The following is a 21,330-nucleotide window of genomic DNA, read 5'->3' as shown; positions in this document are numbered from 1 at the left end:
AAAAAAAAAATTATAGGAAAGTAACTTTCTTGTTTGTTGTTTGAAGTATCATTATTATCTCATTTGCATAACCTGAATAAATGTATGTATACACATATAAAATATATTCAGTATTTTCAATGCGTTTCAAGCAGTTGCAGTCATTTGATTTCTATTGCTTAAATGATCTCATATCATGCCAATGGGAGTTCCTTCTTCTTAGCTTCTGAGTCCTTTTGACATGACCCATTGATTTTTGTCACCTTCTGTGATTTCTGGTACAAGATGTGCCAGGCTTATTTTGTATATATTCTGTCCAGACATATAATCAACCATTCCTTTTAAGAAGCCTTGATTTTTTTTTTTTAAATGGGGAATTGTTTTCAGAAACATTTATGTCAGGACGTAGGCAGGAAAACAGAACCTACTTTAATTTATTTTTTATTTTTAATGTTTACTTATTTTGAGAGAGAGAGAGCATGGGGGAGTGGCAGAGAGAGAGAGAGAAGTAGAGAGAGAGAATCCCAATCAGGCTCCATCTATACTGTCAGTGCAGAGCCTGTTGTGGGGTTCAAACTCACAAATTGTGAGATCATGACCTGAGCTGAAATCAAGAGTCGGACACTCAACCGACTGAGCTACCCATGCGCCCCACACTAGTTCTTTTAAAAGAAAGAATTTGTTTTAGGAAATTAGTTAAGTGGGTGTTAGAGATCTCAAAAGGCAAAAAGAGAAAAGGGAGGTAACACAGAAGATGGTAACTGCAGGAAACAACTACAGTTCCTAGGGCTGGAAAATAAGAGAAGAGGTAAGGTTATTAGAACCAGCAAACTTGGAAGAATGGCCTGCTGGAGCTGGAATCCAGGAAGAGGCACTGCCTAGCTGCTGCTGGTCTCTCTGAGGGAGTTCTGGAAAACCAGAAGAATCTGGAGATTGCTACTAACTTCTGCCTCCAGGTTGAAGGGCATTGCTGGGCTGACACAGAAACAGCAAACAAGCAAACAGGAAGGAGCAAATCTCTTCTCTCCTCCTCTAACCTAGTGCCTCCTATGGTAGAACTGAATAGTAATAAGCAAGCAGCAGAGGAGAAATGTTCCAAATCCTGCATCACAGAAAAGCACTGCATTTGTGGAGTTGAGGGACAATAGCTTAATAACTGGTACAGAAGTTAAATTTGGGTGCCAGGTATACTGATTGCAATTGTGTTATCACTGCTCTAGACCCTTTCAATGGACAGAGTTGTGAAATAGGTTTTTTTAATGTTTTTAAATTTTTATTTATTTATTTTTTAATGTTTTTTTATTTTTGAGACAGGGAAACAGAGCGCAAGTGGGGGGGGGCAGAGAGAGAGGGAGACAGAATCTGAAACAGGCTCCACCCTCTGAGCTGTCAGCACAGAGCCCGATGCGGGGCTTGAACCCATGAACTGTGAGATCATGACCTGAGCCGAAGTTGGACGCTTAACCAACTGAGCCACCCACGTGCCCCAAGTGTTTTTTAATTTTTAAATTTTTTTTGCAAGATATTATTTTTTTAGGTAATCTCTGCACTCAACACGGGGCTTGAACTGATGGACGGCAAGATCATGACCTGAGCCAAAGTCAGGCACTTAACTGACTGAGCCACCCAGGGGCCCCATCCAAGACCATTTAATAGAGGGAAAGAACAGTCTATGGCACAACATACAATACCATGGCAACTGGATAGCCATATACAATAAATAAAGTTTGGACTCTCATACCATATATAAAAATTAGCTTAAAATGGATCATAGACCTAGATGTAAGAGCTAAAACTATAAAATAAAACTCTTAGACAAGGGGTAAATCTTCATTACTTGGGATTTTGGAGTGGTTATGTTACGGAGTGTTAGATGGAAAAGGAAGGAAGCCTGGATTCTTTTCACTGCCATAGTAAAGAGTTACAGGGCAGCAAAAGCAGAGCAAAGTTTCGTTAAGTACACTCAAGGGAGGAGCGGACCAGTGAAGACAGACAAGGGCCGTGCAAACACCGGGGTGTGAACTTGTATCTGTCTTTTCTTTTGGGTGGGTTCTAGGGTCACAACATAGGCCTGGAATACATGATAATTAGTCAACTATGTATTTCCTTTCCAAGAAGTATTGGAAATGCCTGCATGGGATAGGAAACGGCAATATTATTTGTATTCTAGGAACATAGGTCAGATAAGGACAGGCACAACAAACTTAACTCTTTCTCTGCTGTGATAATGTAACCACAAACTGACTGCTAGATGAGTGGAATAAGGTAGTCCCTGGGCGGTCCTCAGTTGGGGCTGTCTGTCAGGACATGTAAGGTCCATTCTCCTGCTGCTCATGCCTAGCTTCCTGCCTAACAGTTTCTTAGATAAGACACCAAAAAGCACAACCAACAAAAGAAAAAAATAGATAAATTGGATTTCATTACAATGAAGAACTTTTCAAGGGACACTATCAAGAAAGTGAAAAGGAATAAAATGTTTGCAAATCATATATTTGAAAAGGGACTTGTATATAAGATACATTAAGAGCTCTTAAAACTAAACAGTAGGGGGCCTGAGTGGCTCAGTCGGTTAAGGGTCTGACTTCAGCTCCAGTCATGATCTCATGGTTCGTGAGTTCGAGCCCCACGTCGGGCTCTGGTCTCAAGAGCCTGGAGCCTGCTTCAGATTCTATGTCTCCCTCTCTCTCTGCCCCTCCCCCGCTTGCACTCTGTCTCTTGCTCTGTCTCAAAAATAAATAAACATTAAAGAAAAACACTAAACAATAAAAATACAAATAACCCAATATAAAAATGGGCAAAACATCTGAACAGATAATTCTCTAATGAAGACAAAAAATGGCCCATGAGCACAAGAAAAAAATGCTCAACATCATTAGTCATGAGGAACTGTAAATCAAAACCACAATGAGATAACACTTCACACCCTCTAGGATGGCTATAAACACAAAACTACAGACAAACTATTTCTGAGGATGTGGGGAAATCGGAATTCACACATAGCTAATAGGAATGTAAATTGGTGTAGCTGCTTTGGCAGTTTCTAGTTCCTCAAATTGTTAAACACAATTATCATATGACCTAACAATTTCACTTTTAGGCATATACCCAGGAGAACTGAAAATGTATGTTCACATAAAAAATTATTCATGAAGGGGCACCTGGATGGCTCAGTCGGGTAAGCATCCAACTCTTGATTTCAGTTTAGGTCATGATCTCTCCATTTGTGAGTTCGAGCCCTGCATCAGGCTCTGCGCCGACAGTGCAAAGCCTGCTTGGGATTCTCTCTCTCTGCCCATTCCCTGGTTGTGTGCGTGGGTCCTCACACTCTGTCACAAGATAAATAAACTTTTAAAAATCTTTAAAAAATTTCATGAGTGATTACAGCAGTATTATTATATTATATATTAAAATATATATTAAATATTCATTATATTTATATATTATATGTAAATAAGTATGTAATATACGTTAAATATATATATTAAGTATATTTTATAGTATTATATTAACATTAACATAATGTTATAATAGCCAAAAGGTGGCAACAGACAATAAAAATGTCTGTCAACTGATGAATGGATAAACAATGGAATTTATACACAATGGAATTTATACACAATGGAATACTATTTGGCCACACAAAAAAATGAAGTAGTGATACGTGGTACAACATAGTTGGACCTCAAAAATGTTATACTAAGTGAAAGAAGCTGGCCACAAGATATCACGTATATGATCCCATTTATATGAAATATCCAGAATAGTCAAGTCCATAGAGATAGAAGTAGATTAGTAGTGGCACAGGGCTGGGAGAGTGCAGAGGTAGGAGGGTGTAGCTAAAGGGTACAGTGTGTCCTTTGGAGGTTTTGAAAATGTTCTGAAATTGGTTCTAGTGATGATTGCACTTATCTGTGAATCTAAAAAACGCTGAATTGTACAACTTAAATGGTTAAATTGTAGTGAATTATATGTCAGTAAAGCTGTTAATAAAAATAATAACAGCAATGTTATGACTAACAGTTAACTAATGAGTGCAATTTTAGGTTTCTTTGCAGTTGAGCTTATCCCTAGAATATATTCCACTGAAGATGTATAGTAAAAATACTGCTATTTAAAAGTCATTTGAAATAATTCTTTCTGTATGGTTTTGTTACCAACTTGGTATTTAGTTATCGTATTCCTGACATTTCCTGTAGTAAAAAAAAAAACACTTCAAGAATTGTGGCTTCCAACAGTAAGCATTTATTTCTTGCTCGTGTTCTGTGAGTCTGCTGTAGTGACTCTTCTCCAGGCTCCAGGTTGGGTTTGGTTTGCTCGTGTGTCTTTTTGTTCTGGGACTGAAGCTGAAATCACAGCTCCTGTATGGGATATGCTGGTTTCATGGTGGAGGACAGGTATGCAAAAGAGTTGCTAGAGTTTGCATTAATTCCTAAATCCTTTGTTTGGAAGTGGCACACACACACATATTTGTTTCTTTTGCTTAAATGGTGAAATTACATTTTTAGGGGCACCTGGGTGGCTTAGTCAGTTAAGTGTCCGACTCTTGATTTTGGCTCATGTCATGATCCAGAGGTCATGGGATCAAGCCCTGCATAGAGCTTAGCGCTGAGTGTGGAGCCTGCTTGGGATTCTGTCTCTTCTTCCCTCTCTTCTCCACTCCCCTCTCCCCAAAATAAATAAATAAACTTAAAAAAATGTTAAATTACATTTTAGAATATGTTTATACTTGTACTTCTAATTCACATCCACTCTACACAATACTTCTGATGTTTCTCCATTTAATATATTATTTTTCTTTTCTAGTGTGAAAATACTGGTTCCCAATACCATTGTTCTATTTATTTCCTCTATTCTGAAATACACACAAATAGTTTAAAAATTAAAATGCTAATATCACTACTGAGAATATTCTACATAAAGTTTAATATTTCTTTGTATTTATTTTGCCTTTAGAATGTATACCACTGAGGCTATCCATTCAGAAACCTGTTCAGGAGTTACTTGAATGAATTATTTTTTGTGTGTGGTTATCCAATTTGTTAGTTTTTTAATTTATTTATTTTTTAATGTTTATTTATTTTAAGAAAGAGAGCACAATAGCATGAGTGGGGCGTGAGCAGAGAGGGTGGGAGAGAATCCCAAGCAGGCTCTGTGTCGTGAGCATGGAGCCTGAGCTTGGCCCCAATCTCACAAACTGAGAGCCTGACCTGAGCTGAAATCAAGAGTTGGATGCTTAATGGACTTAGCCACCCAGAAGCTCCAGGAATCAGCTTTTAATAGGACCAGAGGCACTTCCTTCACGCTTTCTGGGAAGACTATGGCAGATAGGGTGCATTCAATTTAGTTAAGTAGGAAGATGGCACTTCTGATTACTTTTTCCTATTTTTTTTTAAGGTGAAATATGAGATAAAGTCAGTTGAAAAATGAGGGATGGGCTAAGAGGATACTGGTAGATTTTTTTTTTTAATGTTTATTTTTGACAGCAGAGACAGAGCACGAGTGGGGAGGGGCAGAAAGGAGGGAAGACATAGAATCTGAAGCAGGTGCCAGACTCCAAGCTGTCAGCAGAGAGCTTGATGTGGGGCTCAAACCCACGAACTGTGAGATCATGATCTGAGCTGAAGTCAGGGCTCAACCAACTAAGCCACCCAGGCACCCCAGGCTAAGAGGATATTAGAATTTGAGGGAAGGAGAAGAGTGGAACTATTCTGGAGAGTGAGATGAACATTCTAAGGAAGTGTGGTCTCTACTTGAGATTTATGGCCTCTAAATAAGTGAAACCAGAGCTTGTGTTTCTCCACCAGTATTTAGAGGAAGTGCAGATGCGAAGTCAGTGGACAGTTGGGTTTAGACAGGGCTGGGTTTTTGCAGGGTGAGTGTATCTGAGGGAAGCAGTGGCAAAGGATTAGGTGTTGGTAAGCTGAGGAAGGAAGGAAGTGAGGACCTGGGCAGGGTGAGGGATAGGAGTGTGAAGTAGTGGAAATGTGGGTACCTCAGAGAGTCAGTAGGAGAGAACAGGAACCCGGTTCCTGCTAGAGGAACCTAGTTCTGGAGATTTAGGGATTAGTTCACCACTGCTGGGGTGAGTCAGCTTCAACTCTTGTCTTTTCATCTTTACTCACAATTCATGTTCTTGGTAGAGAGAAATCAGTTAGTCAAATGCTTACCCTTTCACCAGGGGAAGGAAGGGAGGGCATTAATTGGGGCATCTGCCTGATTAAGAAATTTGGTAGTTAGGATCTGAAGTATGCCTGTGATCTTTTTTTTTTTAAATCTTCTCTTCTCTAATTTCTGCATTATGTAAAGGAGATGCTACTTGCCCAGCTTGTATAATGTCTTATGGAAGAGTTTCGTGCTTTGAAAACAAAGCATTATGAAACTGATTAGTGCAGTTAAGCTAAGATGGTGACAATTAAACTCAGTGATTACAACTGCCAGTGAATTTCTTTGTGAAACAATTTGAAGATCTTGTTTAAGCTTAAAACTAAAACTATAAAGTCCAAAGGGAAATAACTTCTAGGAACAAGTGTATACATTAAATAGACTCTAAAATTTTTTTGAGTTGATCTAGTCTCTTAGAGTTTATTGGCTTATTGCAAATCATTAACTCTTTGAATTGTAGTGCACAGCTGTAGAGATTAATGTCATAGCTAGATTTTCTTCTTGGAGTGGTAGTTATTCTCTATCAATTCCTGATGCTGAAGTTAGTTGTAGACTGCCAGCAGAAGGTGTAGCCATATCAGAAAGCAAAGAAATATGAAAAAACTAGTATGGCAGGCAAACGAGTATTGAAGTTGTATGTGTTTGAAGTAAAGTTTAGTGGTAATATTTTCAAGCTTCAAAGTTGTTGAGATAGGCAAATATTACTCTTTAAAAACAATTTTTTTATGTTTATTTTTGAAGGTGAGAGAGCATGAATGGGGGAGAGGCAGAGAGCGAGGAAGACACAGAATCTGAAGTGAGCTCCAGGCTCTGAACTGTCAGCACAGAGCCTGACTGCTGTGCTTGAACTCACAAACTGTGAGATCATGACCTGAGCTGAAGTCAGATGCTTACTGACTGAGCCATTCAGGTGCCCCTGGGCAAATACTATTCTTAACAGTGGCAAAGAACTATATTCTTGTTGTGCTAATTAAATTGGTAGTGATAGGATTGGTGATTGGAGAGGGACAAAGGAATCTAGGTATCTGGTTTTGATAATCATCTTAAAATAGTAGATTTCCTTTATATGTCATTTGGTATCATAATGCATAAGAATAGACCTAGATAGTCAATAATTGCTTTTTCTAGGGCATGTGACTTACAATATAATATTCAAGCATCTGGGGCGCCTGGGTGGCGCAGTTTAAGCGTCCGACTTCAGCCAGGTCACAATCTAGCGGTCCGTGAGTTCGAGCCCCGTGTCAGGCTCTGGGCTGATGGCTCAGAGCCTGGAGCCTGTTTCCGATTCTGTGTCTCCCTCTCTCTCTGCCCCTCCCCCGTTCATGCTCTGTCTCTCTCTGTCCCAAAAATAAATGTTGAAAAAAAAAATTTAAAAAAAAATAATATTCAAGCATCAATTTAATAATGAGTGATTTTATAGTAAAGTTCTCTTTTTATTTTTTATTGATTTTTTTATTTTTAAAATATAGTTTATTGTCAAATTGGCTAACATACAGTGTGCTCTTGGTTTTGGGGGTAGATTCCTGTGATTCATCGCTTACATACAATACCCAGTGCTCATCCCAACAAGTGCCCTCCTCAATGCTCATCACCCATTTTCCCCTGTCCCTCACCCCTCCAGCAACCCTCAGTTTGTTCTCTGTATTTAAGAGTCTCTTACGGTTTGCCTCTCTCCCTCTCTGTTTGTAACTAATAGAGTTGTTGTTGTTTTTTTTTTTTTTTTGATTATTCATTTTGGGAGAGAGAGAGAGTCCATGTGCAACTGGGGAGGAGTAGGGAGAGAGAATCCCAAGCAGATTCTATGCTGTCAGCATGGAGCCCTACACAGCATGGAGTCCCATGCAGGGCTTGAACTCATGAACTGTGAGAACCCTGAGATCATGACCTGAGCTGAAACCAAGAGTCGAATGTTGAACCAACTGATCCATGCAGGTGCCCCATTTTATAGTAGGGTTCTATTGCCTTTTTTTTTTTTTTTTTTGATAATTATACTTGCCTCTATCAACTTTTCAATATGATGTAAGAATATTATTAAAGGTGACTTTTTTTTCCCTCCTTAGGACCAGCCACCATATCCTAGCTACAATTCTAACTATTGGAATTCTGCACGACCTAGGGCTCCATACCCAAGTACATATCCTGTAAGACCGGAAATGCAAGGCCAGGTATGGTCTAAAATTGCCAGACTTTCTGAATTTTTTCTTAATATACTGATTTTCAAAACATGTGAGATTTCATAATAATGATGTGTGGGTTTTTGTTATTTAATGGACTCTGTCTTCATGTTTTTGTCTCAGAGATAAAGAAATATCTAGGCAAATATTACCCTTAGCAAAAGTAGTTTGAAGCGTAATAGATTATTTCTTAGGACCTGGAAACAATAAACATAAAATGTACTTATTTTTCTAAGTTTGACTTTTTTTGAAATATAATTGACATGTAATACCATATTAGTTTCAGGTATATAATGTAATGATTTGATATTTGTGTCTATTGTGAAATGATCACTACAATTAAATCTAGTTAACATCTATCACCACATATAGTTACAAATTTTTTCTTCTGATGAGAACTTTAAAAAAGTTTTTTAATGTTTATTTATTTTTGAGACAGAGACAGAGTGCAAGCAGGGGAGGGGCAGAGAGAGAGGGAGGCACAGGATCTGAAGCAGGCTCCAGGCTCTGAGCTGTCAGCCCAGAGCTGCATGTGGAGCTTGAACTCACGAACTGCGGCAGATCATGACCTGAGATGAAATCAAGTCACATGCTTAACTGACTGAGCCCCCCAAGCCCCCCAAGAACTTTTTTTTTAATGGTTTTTTTTTTTGAGACAGAGAAAAACAGAATGTAAGCAGGGGAGAGGCAGAGACAGAGGGGGACACAGAATCCCAAAGCAGCTCTAGGCTCTGAGCTGTCAGCACAGAGCCAGATGCAGGGCTCAAATCCACTAACCGTGACCTGAGCGAAGTCAGAAGCTTAACTAACTGAGCCACCCAGGTGCCCCCTGATGAAAACTTTTAAGATTTATTCTGTTGACAGCTTTCAAATATGCAATACAGTATTAACTTATAGTCGCCATGCTGTATCTTACTTACTCATGACTTGCTTATTGTATAGCTGGAAGTTGGAAGTTTGTACCTTTTGACGCCCTTCAGTCATTTGCATCCCAGGCCCCACCTCTAGCAACCATGTCTGTTATCTGAATTTAGGAATTTTTATTTTTTATTAAAAAAATTTTTTTTATCTTTCTTTATTCTTGAGAGAGAGACAGGGTGTGAGCAGGGGAGGAGCATAGAGAGAGGGAGACACAGAATCTGAAGCAGGCTCCAGGCTGTGAGCTGTCAGCACAGAGTCCCACGCAGGGCTCGAACTCATGAACCACAAGATCATGACCTGAGCTGAAGTTGGACACTCAACCAACTGAGCCACCCAGGCGCCCCGAATTTTTTTTTTTAAGATTGCATATGTAAATGTGATCATACAGTGTTTGTCTTTCTCTGTCTGACTTATTTCCATCTGTGTTGTCACAGATGGAAACATTTCCTCCTTTTTTATGGCTGGGTAATAGTAAATTGTTTTTGTATACACCACATTTTCTTTATTCATCCATCAATAGACACTTAGGTTGCTTCCATGTCTTGGCTATTGTAAGTAATACTGCAATGAACATGGGGATTCAGATATCTTTTTGAGTTAGTTTTTTTGTTTCCTTTGGATATATTGCAAATAGGGGCATTACTGGGTCACTCTATTTTTAATTTTTCAAGGAATCTCCAAGCTGTTTTCTTTCCATAGTGGCTATACCAATTCACATTCCTAACCAACAGTGCACAAGGGTTCCCTTTTCTCCATATCCTCACCAGCACTTATTATTGTCTTGAGAATAGCCATTTTAACAGGTGTGAGGTGATATCTCATTGTGGTTTTGATTTGTATTTCCCTGGTGATTAGTGATGTTGAGCACCTTTCATGTACCTGTATGTCTTCTTTGGGAAAGTATTCAGGTTGTTTGCCTATATTCTAATTGGATTGTTTGTTTTTTTGCTATTGAGTTTTATGAGTTCTTATATATATATATATATTAGTTATTAACTCCTTATCAAATACATGATTTGAAAATATTTTCTTCCATTTAGTAGGTTGCCTTTTCATTCTGTTGGTGGTTTCCTTTGCCATGGAGAAGCTTTTTAGTTTGATGTAGTCCCACTTGTTTACCTTTATTTTTGTTGCCTTTGCTTTTGATGTCAAAAAAACTGACCTCTTAGGACAAATATTTAATTTTAAATATTTCAAGTAACTGAAAAAGTACAGAAAATATGTACATATTTTTTTAATGTTGACTTGTTTTTGAGAGCGAGAGAGAGAGAGCAAGGGAGGGAAAGAGAGAGAGGGAGACAAAGGATCTGAAGCAAGGTCTGCACCAATGCAGGGTTCAAACTCAGGAACTGTGAGATCATGACCTGAGCCGAAGTTGGATGCTTAGCTGACTGAGCCATCCAGGTGCCCCCGTACATCTTTTTATCCAGCACCTAGCTTTGTCAAATTTTTTTAATTAAAAAATTTTTACTGTTTATTTATTTATTTATTAAATGTTTATTTTTGAGAGAGAGAGAGAGAGTCAGAGTGTGAGCCAGGGAAGGTCAGAGAGAGAGGGAGACACAGAATCTGAAGCAGGCTCCAGGCTCTGAGCTTTCCGCACAGAGCCCATTGCTGGGCTCAAACTCATGAACCGTGAGATAATGACCTGAGTGGAAGTCGGACGTGTAACTGACTGAGCCATCCAGGTGCCCCAAGCTTTGTCAATTTTTAAGTTTGCCACATTTGTTTCAGATTTTTAAAGGGGGGTAAAATAAACCCAGTTGAAGTCACATATAACACTTCTTTCTATTTCCTGAAGTTATATTTTGATCTCATATGTGTTTTTGTGCTTGTACTACTTGTATACACATTTATATAATATTATTTAACTTGTTTTTAAACTTGGTATCAGTGGTTTCATACTAGCATTCTCCTGCAGCTTGCTTTTTTACTCAACATTGCTTTCCATTTTTCTATTGGATACATTTGAGGAAAGAACTTTCCTGGAGTATGGAATTGTTTCGGTTTGGTATACATGCTTATTAAATATAGCCAAATTACTTTTCACCATGGTTGTATCATTGTGGAAATGAGGAAATGTTTAAAAAGTTAGTCACCCATAATCTGCCAACCCTAATAAAGCAATAATTGTCACATTTTTTTCTATTGAGGTACCATCTTTGCATATGCAAATACTTTTTTTAAAAATAAGACTGTAGTATATACAAATTTAAAGCAGTTGCATTTTAGTAGCTTTCAAAGGATCTGAATTTAGATCCAGGTCAGAATTCTCTGTAAACTGATATTCTCTGCAGAATTAAATTTTCAGATCACCATAAAACATTAATATAATTCTTCTGATAGATTTCAAATAGTCAAATAATATGTTCAATTCTGTTCTGACTTACTGGTGATATGGAGGCTGAAATAATGAAAAGAAGTTTCTTTATGGGGCTGAATAATTAATTCATTAAAAGAATCATGTTCCTGGGGTGGCTGGGTGGCTCAGTCGGTTAAGCGTCCGACTTCGGCTCAGGTCGTGATCTCGCTGTTTGTGAGTTCCAGCCCCGCATCGGGCTCTGTGCTGACAGCTCAGAGCCTGGAGCCTGCTTTGGATTCTGTGTCTGCCTCTCTCGCTGCTCCTCCCCCACTCATCCTCTGTCTCTCTCTCTCTCTCTCCTTCAAAAATAAATAAAAAACATTTAAAATAAAATTTAAAAAAATCATGTTCCCTTTTTTTCTCATCAATTTGGTTATATAATCCTTTAAGATTGATTTTGAGCCAGAAGAATTCATTGAAGTTAGAGCAAGATTTGCTTATTTTAAAGAAAATCTAAAAGCAATTGATTTTTCATAATGATTATGTGTAAATCAACTTTAGGATAAGGTTGTAGGAGATCATGGAACACAAAATAAAGAAAAAACCATGTTACTACTTAATTTTTTTTAATGTTTATTCATTTTTGAGAGACAGAGACAGAGCATGAGCAGGGGAAGGGTAGAGAGAGAGGGAGACACAGAATCCAAAGCAGGCTCCAGGCTCTGAGCTGTCGGCACAGAGCCAGATGCAGGGCCTGAACTCACGAACTGCAAGATCATGACCTAAGCTCAAGTCGGACACTCAACCGACGGAGCCACCCAGGCACCCCAAAACCATGTTACCTCTTATCACAGACTTGTATTTTACTTCTGTCATCTGCATTCCTGTGACTGAAATTGAGAGGCACACATTGTTATTGCTTCATGTGATATGCTTATGGTTTGGCTATATATCATAAAATTCACCCTTTAAATGTACAATTCAGTTGTTTTTAGTCTACTCACAAGATTGTGCGACTGTCATCACTATCTATTCTAGAATATTTTTATCAGTCCAGTTAGAAACTGTGTACCTATCACCCCATTCTTCTCTCCCCCTAGCACCTGGCAACTTTTAGTATACTTGTTATCTCTATGGATTTGCCTATTCTGGACATGTCATTAAACTGAATCATATAACATATATTCTTAAATGTTTATTAATTTGAGAGACAGAGGGACCGTAAGTAGGGGAAGGGCACACAGAGAGGGAGAGAGAGAATCTTAAGTAGGCTCTGTGCTGTGAGCATGGAGCCCAACACGGGGCTTGATCCCACGAACTGTGAGATCATGACCTGAGCTGAAATCAAGAGTCAGATGCTCAACAGACTGAGCCACCCAGGCGCCCCAGGAATCGTATCACATTTGATATCTTGTGACTGGCTTTTTTCTTTTAGCATAATGTTCATCCATGTTGTGACAATGTATTGATACTTTGTTCCTGTCTGTGGCCAAGTACTATCCATTCTATGGATATACCACATTTATTTTATCCATTTATCAGTTGATAGAAATTTGAGTCTTTTTCACTTTTTGGCTGTTATGAATAATGCTGTTATAAACATTTGTTTGCTAATTTTTATGTGGACGCATGTCTTTTCTGTTGGTTATATATGTAGGAGTGGAGCTACTGGGTCATGCGGTAGGTAGTTCTGCTGTATTTAACACTTTGAGGAACTGGCAAAGTTCTAACAAAAAATACTGAAGTCCTTTGATAGGGTTCTGAATTGAGAAACCATGATACAGAAAGACACTGGTCAGAAATTTCATTTAATTTGAAGGATAACTAGGTTGTAAACTACAGCCTATTAAAAACTGGTCAGGAGCTCCTGTGAGACAAAAATTGGAAAAGTTCTATAAATAGAGGAAGCAACCTGTGGGTGATCATAGATTTGTTAGTTCTAAAAATGAGTATTAGAGAAATTCAAGTTGATGTTGACTGCTGAAGATTATGACTCTTGGAGCACTTTTGTGGTGAAACTTTCCATGTTTTTCAAGAGAAGCTCAATAGGAGGAACTGTGTTGCTGCAAGGTAATCTGTTTTTGCTTGGATTGGGTCTGTTTGCTATAGAATGGAAAGGGAATCCGCCTAACAGTGTATCGCTGTCCGTGTGAGAGACTTGACCACTTTTCTCCTCTTTGGATTCTACATCTATACAACAGTCCATCAACTGTGAAATTGACTGTTGGAAGAAGTATTCATATGGGTGATTTTTAGCTTGCAAGGAGATGCCAGATGATGTGATGTTAGTTTGACTTTTGAATGCTAGGTAATATCTATATTTACATGTAGAACAAGAGTAGCAGCTGGGATTTCTGAGTTTCCAGTCTCTTGATTTCTTCTGGAAGCCAGAATAAGACTTTTACAGAAATTTAATAACTGTCAAAGATTTTACTTAATTCTTATAGTTTCTCTTTCAGATTTTATCTGTTGCCGTATCACCTGACAGTTTTCAAATTGTAACTTCTTTTCCTTAGACACAAGTTTCCCTTCAGTAAAATAGTCTACTTGGACACTGATGAAGTGGCTCTGGTCCTGGCAGCCCGCTGGATTCTAGACACACTTGGGATTTCACGACATTTGTAATAGCATAATTTTTTTTTTTTTTTGCTACAAAAGTAATACAACTTTATTACTAAATATTTGGGAAATAAAGAAAAGGAAAATACTAATTTTGCCATCCTAAAAGATCTATATTTTGGTAAATTTGTTTTTGCATTTTTCCTATTATGTTTACACAGCTTTAAACTTATTGTATATAAATTTTTTTGTATGGCTTTTCATTTATCATATGTACTCTGCATGTTATAGGGTAAAATAAGAGGTGAAGTTTTTTTTTTTTAACATTAAGGAAATTTCCAAACATAATCAAAAGCAGTGACAGTAGCCCAATAATCTCCTATTTACTCATCTTAGTTTCAGTAAATATCAGTGCACAGACTTCTTGTTTCATCTGTATCCTTGAGTTATTTTGAAGTAAATTCTGGACACCATATTATTTCACTTGTAAATACTTAAGTATATATCTTTAAAATGTAAAGAAGATTTAAAAACATAACTGTCATTTTTAAAACTTAAAAAAACTAAAAATAATTCTTTAATATCATTAAATGTCTGGTCAGTCTAACAGTGAATTTTAAGACAATAAAATTCCCTCAATGAATAGCCTGTAATGTACTTAATCATTCCATTATTACAGGAAATTTAGGTTGTTTACAGTTTTGTGTGATTATAAATAATGCTGTGTTGAACAAATTCATGCCTATAACTTTTTCTGTAGTTGAATCTTCTCCTTAGGAAAAATTTCTAGAAGGTGAATAATAGTACAAAAAGCCACATGATGTTTTATCAAGTTTCTAACAGCATACATTGTATTAAGGATTCTATTTTTAGGCACATCTAGGTGGAAGATCTTAACAGCCCTCCAGTGGCTTTAACAAGGGGTGATTCAGTCATCCCTCTGGTTAGGGAATGCCTTGCTGGATCTTCCAAGCACCTGTCCTTGCATGGAATTTTTTGGCCATGTGGTGATAATACCCTGTCTTTTATCCTCTTGCCATAAAAATATGGCTAAGAGTTTATTTTCTACATAATTATGATTGTCCTGCCACTTTGATCCATCTCATTTTAAAAAAGAATTATTTTGAGAGACAGAGAGCCGCAAGCACAAGCTGGGGAGGGACAGAGAGAGAGGCAGGGAGAGAGAGAGAATCCCAAGTATGCTATGCACTATCAGCACAGATGTGGGGCTTGAACTCATAAACTGTGATATAATGACCTGAGCCAAAATTGAGTTGGGTGCTTAACTGACTGAATGACCCAGATGTCCCGATCCATCTCATTTTTTGATGTGTTAGACTAGAAATCAAATTTGACTATTATTTTTTCGGTTGTTAGCAGCTGTCTTTTTAAAATTTTTTTTAATGTTTTCCTTATTTTTGAGACAGAGAGAGACAGAGCATGAGCAGGGGACGGGCAGAGAGAGAGGGAGACACAGAATCTGAAGCAGGTTCCAGGCTCTGAGCTGTCAGCACAGAGCCCAATGCGGGGCTCAAACTCACAAATGGCGAGATCATGACCTGAGCCAAAGTCAGACGCTTAACCGACAGCCACCCAGGCGCCCCAGCTGTCTTTTTTTTTTTTTTTTTAACTGAGGTGTAACTAACATGTAACATTGTATTCGTTCTAGATGTACAATATAATGATTCAATATTTGCATACATTGCATAATGATCACCACAGTAAGTCTGGTTAACATCATAGGATTCTTTGCTTGTTTTTCTACCTGAAGTGGAAAAGATTATGTAGTCTTAGACAAGTACTGGAAAACTTGATTCTGTGTTTTTAGCATTTAAAAAAGATGAAGCAGAAGTTAATTGAAACATTAAGATAGTCATTTAAATGTAAAGTTTGGCTGTAATTCATTTGGATATCTAACCTAGGATTCTGGGTGCCAATAGTAGTGTGGATGGGTGATTTAAAACTATAATGAACAGGGCGCCTGACTGGCTCAGTCAGCAGTGCATGAGACTCTTGATCTTGAGGTTCTGAGTTTGAGCCCCACATTGGGTGTAGAGATTACTTAAAAATAAAATCTTAAAAAAAAATGACAGCAACACATGAGGAATTTGCCTCTGTAGTCTTTTTTTTAAACATTTTATTTTATTTTTTATAATTTATTTATTGTTTAATTTACATCCAAGTTAGTACCATGTGGTGCAACAATGATTTCAGGAGTAGATTCCTTAATGCCCCTTACCCATTTAGACCATCTCCCTCCCCCCCCCCCACAACCCCTCCGGAAGCCATCTGTTTGTTCTCTATATTTCAGAGTCTTTTATGTTTTGTCCCCCTCCCTGTTTTTATATTATTTTTGCTTCCCTTCCCTTATGTTCATCTGTTTTGTATCTTAAATTCCTCACATGAGTGAAGTCATATACTTGTCTTTCTCTGAGTTATTTCACTTAGCATAATACCTTCCAGTTCCACCCGTGTAGTTGCAAATGGCAAGATTTCATCCTTTTTGATTGCTGAGTATACTCCATTGTGTGTGTGTGTGCGCACGCACACACACCCCACATCTTCTTTATCCATTCATCCATCGATGGACATTTGGGCTCTTTTCATACTTTGGCTATTGTTGGTAGTGCTGCTATAAACATTGGGGTGCTTGTACCCCTTCAAAACAGCATACCTGTATCCCTTGGATAAATACCTAGTAGTGTAATTGCTGGGTCATAGGGTAGTTCTATTTTTAATATTTTGAGGAACCTCCATACTGTTTTCCAGAGTGGCTGCACCAGCTTGCATTCCCACCATCAGTGCAAAAGAGATCCTCTTTCTCCGTATCCTCGCCAACTTCTGTTGTTGCCTGAGTTGTTAACGTTAGCCATTCTGACAGGTGTGAGGTGGTATCTCATTATGGTTTTGCTTTGTATCTCTAATGATGAGTGATGTTGAGCATTTTTTCATGTGTCGGTTGGCCATCTGGATGTCTCCTTTGAGAAGTGTCTATTCATGTCTTTTGCTCATTTCTTCACTGGATTATTTTTTGGGTGTTGAGTTTGATAAATTCTTTATAGATTTTGGATACTAACCCTTTATCTGATACGTCATTTGCAAATATCTTCTCCCATTCTGTCGGCTGCCTTTTAGTTTTGCTGATTGTTTCCTTCACTGTGCAGAAGCCTTTTCTTTTTTGGTGAGGTCCCAATAGTTCATTGCAGCCTGTTGTTATTTACTTGGGAAGCAGAGTGGGATAGTACAAAGAACGTGGGCTTTTCATGGGCTTTGTACTTTTCAGATCTGGGTTCATTTCTTGATATTGCCATAATAGTAATAACAACAATGATATTATAAATAATTACTATCTATTGAGCATACCGAGTGCCAGACCCTGTACTAAGCATTTATATATATCAGCTCATTTAATTTTCACAGTAGTCCTACCAGGTAAGTTTATGATTTCCATTTTTCTGGTAGAGAAAAGCTCAGAGAGATTAAACACAAAGCCTATGGCAGAGCTTGGTCTCTCTAGTCTTCTCTTCTTTTTTTTAATGTTTATTTTTATTTTTTTTAATGTTTATTTATTTTGGAGACAGCAAGAGACAGTGCAAGTGGAGGAGGGGCAGAGAGCAACGGAGACACAGAATCTGAAGCAGGCTCCAGGCTCTGAGCTGTCAGCAGAGAGCCTGATGTGGGGCTTGAACTCACGAACCACAAGATCATGACCTGAGCCATGCGTCCAACTTTGGATGCTTAACTGACTGAGCCACCCAGGCGCCCTGCTTTAATGTTTATTTTTAAAAGAGAGTCAGACACAGACATACAGACATAGCATGAGTGGGGGAGAGTCAGAGAGAGAGGGAGACACAGAATCTGAAGCAGGCTCCAGGCTCCAGGCTGTCAGCAGAGAGCCTGATGTGGGGCTTGAACCCACAAACTGTGAGATCATGACCTGAGCTGAAGTCGGATGCTTAGCCGACTAAGCCACCCAGGTGCTCCTCTAGTCTTCTCTTTTAGTTGTACCCTGGTTGTTTTTTTCTGTGACTAGCCATTATCTTAGGTCTCCCAGGACCCCTCTCTAGGTGGCAGGCACAGGTTCTCCACTGTCAGTTGTAATTGTTAGGTATACTTACGGAAGTGTTTGGGAAGCACAGCCCTGAGGCCTTCACTTCCTCATTCATCACAATATACCCTGTCATTGCTACAACACAGACTCTACAGTGATAATCTGAGTTTAATATATGGTATATGGCCATAATACATGAGAGAAAGAATGCTTCACAGATTGCTTAGGCAGTTCATATTTTCATTAGTTACTGACCTTTGTCCCTTCCCAAACTTTTCAAAGTTGGGTATTAGGTCAGAGCACTTCAGTTCTTCTACTCAGTAACTTTTTTTTCTTTCTTTCTTTTTTTTTTTTTTTTAACAGAGTTTGAATTCTTATACAAATGGAGCATATGGTCCACCATACCCTCCTGGCCCTGGGGCGAATACTGCATCCTACTCTGGGGCTTATTACACACCTGGATATACTCAGACCAGTTACTCCCCAGAGGTTCCAAGCACTTACCGTTCACCTGGCAACAGCCCAGCCCCAGTCTCTCGTTGGCTGTATCCTCAGCAGGACTGCCAGACTGAAACACCCTCTCTTCGGGGGCAGGTTCCAGGATATCCTGCTTCACAGGTGAGCAGTTATCTGTTGGGTTTTTATTTGTTTAATATTCTATGAGTGATACCATGTTTGTTTCTCTGTCCCTTCAAGGGGAGTTCTGATACATCTTAATTTGTTATTCCTTATAGCATATGGGTCCACTTATTTCTCGTATCTTGGGACAGATTTATGCTATAATTTAGCCATTGAATTTTAAGCCTTCTTCCTTCTGAGTTTGATTGTCTCTAAATCTGCCCCTGGTATCTTCAGAATGAAGCTTTTTTTGGGCGTGAAGAAATGACTGCAACTGATTAGAGATGCTACCACTTAGCCTGGTAGCAGCCAAAGTACATCTGTTAAGGAGAGAGGAAGCATCTCAATCTGTTGATACTAGAGTTATTTTCATTACTTCGTTCAGGTTTTTTTGTTCTTGTTTTTGTTTTTGTTTTTAGCAGTGACCAGCATATTTCCTTCCTTTCAATCTAGAACCCTGGAATGACCCTGCCCCATTATCCTTATGGGGATGGTAATCGTAGTGTTCCACAACCAGGACCAACTGTACGACAACAGGAGGACTCATGGGCTTCTCCTGGTGCTTATGGAATGGGAACCCGTTACCCCTGGCCTTCAGCTGCGCCCTCAGCACCACCTGGGAATCTCTACATGAGTGAGAGTACTTCATCATGGCCCAGCAGCAGCTCTCCTCAGTCCCCTCACTCACCACCACCCCAGCAGCCCAAGGTAGGAGGCCTTCTAAACATTGTTCTTTTCATGTTTGGGTAATTGAAAAGGCACAGCATGAAACTTTCCTGCGTTGGTGTGTATTAAATGGGGACTAATTGAAAAAAGTTGGTGATTACTACCTATAGCTTTAGCCCAGTTTCTTCCTCTTTTTTTTAATACACTTTATTTTTTAGAGCAGTTATAGGTTCGCATCTTTTTTGTAAAAGACAGAAAAACGCTCATTTACTGTTTGTTGTAATGCTATCTGAATGTTAAACAAAATCAAAGATTGCATTTTATTACCTCAGTCAGTACACAGAAGACAATATCAATGTGAAATTGTATAAACCACAGACATAAACATCATCTGTCTGTGGCTACATTCCTTTTTAAGGTCTGTCTTAGGTTTTAACTCTTCAGAGGAAGACTATCTAATTCCTATTTATTAAGTCACTGGGTGGATTGTGAGGTGGAAAGGAGTGATTGTGAGGTGTTCATGAGGATGAACACTTCAGGGTAGATTCATTATACTCAGGAATTCTCTGCCTTTTACTTGACAGAGCACTCCTTTTGTCTTTTTAGGGTTGTGTTTTCCTCAAATTGTTAAGGAGGGATGCCTAGTTTTTTTAGTGGGGACTCTTTTCATGTACTTCACGGTCTGGTGAAAGATGTTGGCTAACCACTCTGATGTTGATGGATTGCCATTAAAACAGCTCTTTTCCCCTCTTTGCTCTCCCACTCCAAGGACTCCTCCTACACCTATAGCCAATCAGATCAAGGCATGAACCGGCACAACTTTCCTTGCAATGTCCATCAGTATGAGTCCTCGGGAACAATGAACAATGATAATTCAGATCTTTTGGATTCCCAAGTCCAGTACAGTGCTGAGCCTCAGCTTTATGGTAATGCCACCAATGAACACCCCAGCAATCAAGATCAAAGTGATAATCTTCCTGAAGAGTGTCTATCTTCAGGTGAAGGTACTCCCCCAAGTATTAAAAAAATCATACATGTGCTGGAGAAGGTCCAATATCTTGAGCAAGAAGTAGAAGAATTCGTAGGAAAAAAGACAGACAAAGCATACTGGCTTCTGGAAGAAATGCTAACTAAGGAACTTTTGGAACTGGATTCAGTTGAGACTGGGGGCCAGGACTCTGTCCGGCAGGCCAGGAAAGAGGCTGTTTGTAAAATCCAGGCCATACTGGAAAAATTGGAAAAAAAAGGATTATGAAGGACTTAGAACAAAGGGGAAGCCTGTTACTAACTTGACCAAAGAACTCTTGATTTTGGTTAATTAACCCTCTTTTTGAAATGCTTGTTGGTGACAAGAAGCAATACATTCCAACTTTCCTTTGATTAAAACTTGAAAAACTGGTAAAGGACTTGAAAGAACATTTTAGTTATGAGTTGTTTTCAGTTTTCAGACCAATGAATGTAATAGGAAACTGTGGAGTTTTACCATTATTGCCAAGTAGACTCACTCCTTAAGAAATTTATGGATATCTACACGCTGCTTCTTATCAGCAGGAGGGAAACATGCTTTATGTAACAGGCTTATCAAAAACCTACCAGATGAGACTGGATATAATCTGAGGCAAACAGGCTCTGTTTTTTTAAACATCTGGATTACTTGTCACATTTTTGTACATTGTGACTGCTTTCAACATACACTTCATGTGTAAATTACAGCTTGGACTTTAGCCTTCTTGGACCTCTGTTTTGTTTGTTATTTGCAGTTCATAAATATAGTATTATTCTCTACTTCTTGGTACATTTTGTAGTAATATGTTTAATATAATTATTCAAGAGACTATATTGGTAGCCCGATAGTATGGCAATTCTGAATGAATTTCTATCTTTGCACCACTTGAACA

At 38.6% G+C, this 21,330-nt stretch overlaps 1 protein-coding gene across 3 annotated transcripts in view; it reads left to right on the top strand.

Annotated features, from left to right (window-relative positions):
- Positions 1-21,217, top strand: part of BAG4 (BAG cochaperone 4) — a 27,721-nt gene extending 6,504 nt beyond the window's left edge. The window contains exons 2-5 of one of the 3 annotated variants that reach the window (XM_040457758.1): positions 8,202-8,306; positions 18,512-18,766; positions 19,220-19,474; positions 20,202-21,217. In XM_040457758.1, coding sequence (XP_040313692.1) covers positions 8,202-8,306; positions 18,512-18,766; positions 19,220-19,474; positions 20,202-20,687 — 1,101 coding nt within the window. In that variant the 3' untranslated portion in view covers positions 20,688-21,217. The remainder of the gene's footprint in view (positions 1-8,201; positions 8,307-18,511; positions 18,767-19,219; positions 19,475-20,201) is intronic. The other 2 variants (XM_040457847.1, XM_040457919.1) reach the window with 2 other exon arrangements.
- The last annotated feature ends 113 nt before the right edge of the window (positions 21,218-21,330 follow it).

The sequence above is a fragment of the Herpailurus yagouaroundi genome, unplaced genomic scaffold (assembly GCF_014898765.1).
Source record: "Herpailurus yagouaroundi ecotype Mexico unplaced genomic scaffold, PumYag 28, whole genome shotgun sequence".
NCBI lineage: Eukaryota > Metazoa > Chordata > Mammalia > Carnivora > Felidae > Herpailurus > Herpailurus yagouaroundi.
This window is presented reverse-complemented; position numbering and strand designations above follow the sequence as displayed.